This window comes from Anomaloglossus baeobatrachus, chromosome 12, assembly GCF_048569485.1.
Source record: "Anomaloglossus baeobatrachus isolate aAnoBae1 chromosome 12, aAnoBae1.hap1, whole genome shotgun sequence".
Lineage (NCBI taxonomy): Eukaryota > Metazoa > Chordata > Amphibia > Anura > Aromobatidae > Anomaloglossus > Anomaloglossus baeobatrachus.
In genome coordinates, this window is record NC_134364.1 from 106,727,440 (window position 1) to 106,734,301 (window position 6,862).

The 6,862-nt window shown below is 38.1% G+C and overlaps 1 protein-coding gene across 1 annotated transcript; it reads left to right on the forward strand.

Annotated features, from left to right (window-relative positions):
• The first annotated feature begins 2,263 nt into the window (after positions 1–2,263).
• LOC142257642 (olfactory receptor 10A7-like) lies at positions 2,264–5,034 on the forward strand. The gene is made up of 2 exons (XM_075329779.1): positions 2,264–2,269; positions 4,027–5,034. Exons 1-2 carry the CDS (start codon positions 2,264–2,266, stop codon positions 5,032–5,034), a joined length of 1,014 nt encoding a protein of 337 aa, XP_075185894.1.
• The last annotated feature ends 1,828 nt before the right edge of the window (positions 5,035–6,862 follow it).

Genomic DNA, 6,862 nt, shown 5'->3' on the forward strand with positions numbered 1-6,862 from the left:
TAGCTGTGAGCAGAGCACAGCGCGCCGGCCGATATAAAGGCTCGGTCACGCTGTGCAGGCCGGCCAATCACTGCAATTCCACAACTAACAGGGCTGTGGCATTGCAGTGGTCTGCCAGCCAATCCCTGCATGAGGGCTGGCTCTCAAAAGAGCGCCAACATGCAGAAATGAAGACCACGAGTACAGCACGAGTATCGCGAGATTACTCGGTCCCCGCCGAGCAGCCCGAGTACAGCGATACTCGTGCGAGTACCGAGTAGTGACAAGCATGCTCGCTCATCACTAGTTGTGTTCTGAGCTGTTGCCTCCCAGCCTCTGCCTCCGGCTGGTTCACTGCTCTCATCAGGTCAACCTGCTCTTCCAACTGTGTGCTCCTGACTCCCCCTGGTGGTTGCTTTTCCCTGACCCTGAGTCCCCAGGTTCAGTGGATCTGGGGACCCCTGGTGTGGTGGCATCCTGTAAACCCACCACTGTAGAGACCCCTACTGGGATCCCACCCTGGCCCGATCCCCATTGGGAAGGGAAACCCACTGTTACTGTATGTATGTGTGAGTGGAAATGAGTACCGACCTTCCCTGGACCCAGGATAAGTACTACACCCTATTGGGGGTGCAGTACCCTTTGGCACTTGAAGTCTCAGGGGTGCCACATTATACTCACTTTTGTTGCCAACGGTTTAGGCATTAATGGCTGTGTGCTGAGTTATTTAAGAGGGCACCACATTTACACCATTATACAAGCTGCGCACTGACTACTTTATATTGTATCAAGGCATCCGTTGTCCCATGAATAGATGTAATAAAATAGTTTCTAAAATTTGAGGGGTGTACTCACTTTTGTGATTTGACTAAGTTTGATTTTCAGTAATCTCTAACTGACCCTCTCATATAGGTTCCCATTACCTGTACAAGTGGGATTACTCAATTGGCTGCAATGCCACACCTGCCACATGGTTATCAAAATTAACCCTTTTAACACATAGCCCTTTTCTTACTATGGTAGAATATTTAATTTCTATACATAACATTATGGAAATATTGACAGACAAGGAACATGGTATTTTTTTTATTTGTTGACGTGTTTTGATACAATTTTTAGTCTCTTTATTAAAAAAAATAATTAAAAAAGATGTCAAGTCCCAAATGGAAAATGCTCCCTATGGATTAGTTTCTGTGACTCCCTTTCCAATGCAGTTCAGTATAAATAGCGCGGATTATTGTTATAATGAACATTGGCCTTTATTCAACTAAGAACTATGAGAGGATAATGTGCTGGCACCAAACAACATTACCTACATATCAATATGGGAGATAAATCAGAGGTAAATACAATTATTTCTTTCTTGCATCATATTTTGTACCATATGATGTGTGTAGATTTTGCCAAAAATTTGGTCATGGATTTTACCTTTGGAATTCCGGGGTTAAATTTCCCACATTCTTGGTTCACTTGCATGATACTGTACTTTTTTGCAACTTTTTGATGTGGAATTCTCATTGAAGTTTCCACTTCTAAAGCAGCCAGACCTAGAGATGAGAAAAATATTGTAGGCTTTTAAGCCCAGGTAGAGGTATTTGGGTAGGAGCCTAGCATATGAGATACGCCTTGAAGCTTGGCTGCTGGGCTAACAAAAAGCTGGCCTCTTTTATGTGCTAAGTATCTCAATTTTTAAATGTATGTCCTTAGCAGTGATACATGTCCAAATTCCTATATTCAGTGTTTGCATGCCTTAGCGCGTCAGAGTGCAGCTGTATATTTGTTAGAGCATATTTCATATTCAGTTTGCACCTATTCACATTTGTTTGTTATGTAGTGACATTAGATGTTCATTTGAGTAAAATAATGGTTTGATCATGAGAGCAGGAATATTTCTGGATTTTCCTTAAAGTAGTTACATTGCAGAACATTATATCCAGCTTCAGCAGTCCCTGATTACATTACTTCCCCTGCCATAGCTTTAAACTCGTCAAAAGCTGGATATTGACTAAAACGGCCACTTAATATGGTGGCTATGGTGGTCTCCTAAAAAGAGCCACTCATTGGCTAGGTCCTTCCTGGAGGGATATCTGACTATTTTCCGTTTCGAGACTCCTAACAGAGGCTCCATGGACCTTCTTTCCATTCGCATTCCTGAAGAAGAAAATAGAGGACAATCTTCATAGTTGACTGATGTACTGTATGGGGCTCTTAAGACTGTTCACACTCCGAAACTGCCAAAGAGCCACCAAGGTTGATTGTTTTTGTAGACGTAAAAAAATTAGAAATGGAAGTATGAATTAAGCTTTACTTTTAACAATTGATAACTTTCTTAAACTCATCACCTAAAGTCGATTTTTCCATTTTTCATTTTTGTTTTTTCCACTCCTTCTAACATGAGCCATAATGTTTTTATTTTTGCATCAATATAGCCTTATGAGGGCTTGTGTTTTGGGATGCGAGTCTTACTTTTAAATGGACAAGACAGCTGGGAGTCAGCTGATGACAGTTGTGGTTGGTGTTCATTGGAGACTGTGATTTTTGCTATGCAAAACAGCACAGGTGATTGACCATTAACAGCTTTAAGTCCCTTAAAGGGACAATTAAATTTAGTAAGAAAAAAAAAAAGGTTTTAAAAAACTAAAAATATGTAAAAATTACCTCCCTTTTGTCCCTTTAAAAATAAAATAATAGAAAATACACATTTGGTATCGCTGCATTCAGGGATGTCTGATCTATAACAATACTGTATAAATTAAGTGTATCGATTAGTACACGGCGAAACAATAAAAAAAAAAATTAAAACTCCAGAATTACTTTTGTTTGGTCACCACAACTTTGCAATAAAATGTAACACAAGGTGATCAAAACCTCATATCTACCCTAAAATAGTATTAGTAAAAGCATTCGCCCAAGGCACAAAAAATAAGCCATCACACAGCTCTAGATACCAAAAAGTAAGAGCATTACAGTCTTTGGCAAATGGTGACAAAAGCAAAATTATTATTATTTTATTCTTTTTTTAACAATTTTTTTTTTGTTATTTTACTGCCTACCCACTTCTGGAAGTGTTTTGCTTTAGGCCCATAGCAAAGCATTTCCGGAGTTGGGCAGTGTTTGTATTTTTTATTCACCATAAACAAAACATCACAGTACGCTGAATGAAAGCCAAATTTGAAATGAACAAACACTTCCAGCAGCACGGACAATGCAGGTAATCACTCAAGCACCAGCACAACACTCAAGTCATCATGGGGATTTTCACGTAATTTTCCGAGCCCAAACCCAGAGCCTCAAGACTAGAATTATCTTATCTCTACCAGTAACAATAATTTAGTTTCATACTGACTTTTTTATTCACTTTTTAAATACTTTTTCCAATTTATTTTTCATTTATCTCACATATTAGGTCATAAAAAACCTTTGGGGTGCAATAGCATATTTAAATACTTAAAAAAGAAGCAACAGATTTTTCCTGTAAGTTGTGTTATCCCCAGTCTGAGTGGAAACAAAGATTCCTGATTGCTTAGCAGACCTAACTGGATCTCCTAAGATCCCACAGCTCCTGTTCCATCAAAACACCCAGCCATCACATAACCATTGGGTTAAGAGGAGGAAGCATCATTCATTCTTCCCATTAATGTATTACTTTCCATTACTTGTTCAGCTGCATGTAAACAGAGATTGAGAAGGCAGAGACAGTAATAAACCATTTCTGCTTTCTCTATGGGAATTTCACATTACGTGCAACTGCTCTACTATGCAGAACTTTTTAGCGCATCACTGCAGAGTATAACATGGATCGTTTGAACAATGAAAGTTAATGGGCTATCCGGAAGTGGTTAGTGATCTAAATTTTCCTTGAAGAGGAAAAGCGTCGTACCTTCAACAACTTTAGTGATACAATATAAACTTACAAAACTTCAGAGACATAAGCTAATCACCAGAGTTTCTTCTTTTTTTCCAAAAAATCATTAAGTTGAAACAAATTCTTTAAATATACAGTATTTTGCATAGTTTTACTAACTAATGTTTTCTTTATCTTTATAGAGATTGGTAATACTTTACCATGGCTTCAATAAGACCACAGTAACAGAATTCATACTTCTGGCCTTTTCCGATTTGCAGCATCTACAGATTTTTCTTTTCGTATTTGTCCTATTGGCATTTATATCCTGCATTGTGGGGAACAGTGTGATAATTGTCTTAGTAGGATGTGAGCGTTCTCTTCATACACCGATGTATTTTTTTATTAGCGATTTTGCACTTTTGGAAATAATATTTGTATTTGTCACCGTTCCTAAACTTCTAGATAATTTAATAGAAGCTAGCCGGAAAATATCATTTATCGGATGCTTTGCCCAGTTGTATGCTTTTAACTCTTTGGGAGTAGCGGAATGTTATCTTTTAATAGTTATGGCTTTTGATCGGGATTTAGCCATTAGCAAACCATTACACTACTCCAGGATAATGAACAATGCCTTTTGTATGGAACTTGCAGTTGCCCCGTGGATTATTGGATCTGTGATCTCTGCCATACCTACAATATTTACAGTTGAGCTTGAGTTTTGTGGACCCAATGAAGTCAACCATTTTTTCTGTGATTTGGCACCAATACAGAATACAGCATGTTCCGATCCCACGGTCAGCAATCTAGCTACAAGTTCCGCAGCTATATTTGCCAGTGCTCTTCCATTCCTGATCATTTTAGGGTTTTATATTCACATCATTGTACTTATCTCAAAAATTAAAAGCACGATAGGCAAGCAGAAAGCCTTCTCCACCTGCTCATCCCACCTCACTGTAGCCTGCTTGTTCTACAGTTCAGTAATTATTGTATATCTTAGGCCTAAAGGCAGTCAAAATGACAAATTTCTTGCCCTTGTATACACTGTCATTATCCCATTCCTAAATCCATTTATTTATACCTTAAGAAATAAGGATGTCAAAGCAGCTCTAAGAAAATCAAAATTATTAAGATTCCTTGGTCAAATTAGGCTAGCCATATCCACTTCGACAAAAGTAGAAGGAAGAAAGAGGGAAGAAAAAACATTGTAATTTTACAAATTGTTATATTCTGATTTCTCCTGTATGCATATTTGTGTTAACCCTATAACGCGCAACCATAGAAATCTACACTTTCACATACCTGGGGCCTTTAAGGCCTGTGTGCAAATAACATGGAGTAACTCAAATAGAAATACTTTTCAAAGTTTATTTGAGATGGGAATATTTCAAAACATTATAATTATGTGCATAAAACAAAAAAAAAAGTAATTACACCGGCTTAAAACACCCAATATATGCATTCTATGTAATTCTTTATATATAGAACAATTTTTTTGTCTAAACGTTTTTTTATATAAAAGTTGTAGTAAACATGGTGCAGGAATATTTCTTTTAAAAAACTTTCCTTTTCAACATTACTGATTACCCCAACAATTTTCACATATTATTTTTTCAGAAGAATGTTCCTTGCAGACATTTTGTCTACAAGTAGTATAGAAACGCTCAGATTTCCTTTCCTTATTTGCTAGACAAATATAACAGCACTTTCTTTTTTTTTCTCTTGGCTTTGGATGTTCCTGAAAATGTATACCACATCGGATCATAGATTCCGTAATTTGCCTTTGCAAGCATTTCGTGTTGCTTTGCTCCATCATGGTAGGCATCAAAAGTTCAAAGACAAAGTAAGACAAGATAAAGACAAAGTGTTCCCCAGCAACAGTACAGACAAAAAGAAAACCAAGTACAGGCCTAAAAGGCCCCAGGTTTGTGAATAGGTGGGTAGTCCCAAAAAAGAGTTGTTTTACCGAAATGCCTATAACATAAAAATATATGAACAACTGGAAATTACTAACAACTATATACCGAGTAATACCTAGAGTTTAAAAATTCTAACTAAAGTAATCTTGCAGAAAATAGAAAACAAGTAACCTAGCAGGCCTGCGAGGCCCCAGGTATGTGTTCTAGGGTTAAATACTCAACCCAAAAAACCTATTTCTTTCAAAATGTTATTTATTTCAACTTAAAAATGAATAATTAAGTGAACACTTAAGGTCAATATCACATAGTGACTGTATCCTTTCTATATTTCCTTGAGTACATTTTTTGAATCTGTGTTTTTTCAATGTGGCCAGAATAGCAGAAGGTCAGGATGGCCAGAAAACAACAACAGAGTCAGAAATGCAAATTTGTTTAATAAGGGATAGTCAGTCTTCAATAGCATAGCTAGCAAGTTAAGGAACTAATGGAACATATTTTCTTAGAAAAATAACAATGGGAAGTTTGGATGATGGATCCTTTGGAGATTAACTATGGAAAATATACAGCGTGTGTATTGGGCTCTTTAAGAATTCAGGATTCAGATAATTTGTAATCTAAAAAATAGAGAAGGAACTGCATACAAGTAGATGTCATGGTCCAGGTCTGTCTTGGCTGCTTGTGGTTTGATTATTTCCCCAAACTTCGACCTGGTCCTGTCAGTAGTTAACTCCCTCCTGCCTCAGTCTGATTTCCAGGACGCTATATCTTGGCGCTGCACCTCCTTTTCAGCGCCAGTGATAGTATATGCTCTGCAGCATGTTACTGGCTCTGGTGAGTTTCCGGATCTGTCCTGCCTCCCAGCTACCTTGTTCTGACCTGTATTCTCCTCATTTGTCTGTCTGTCCAAGTCCCTGATTACCCCCTTCTGTCCATCGTGTACCATTTTCTGTCTGTTTTATCCCGGTCCTGACCTGTTTGTCTTCCTCCCTTGTTTGTACTTGGACTTCCCAGCAACTGACCTGTATGTATCCCTGTTCCTAACTTCAGCTCCGTCTCTCCCTTCTGTTGCATACGTGACTTCCCGACTTCCGACCCTCGGCTATCACCTAACCACGATTTG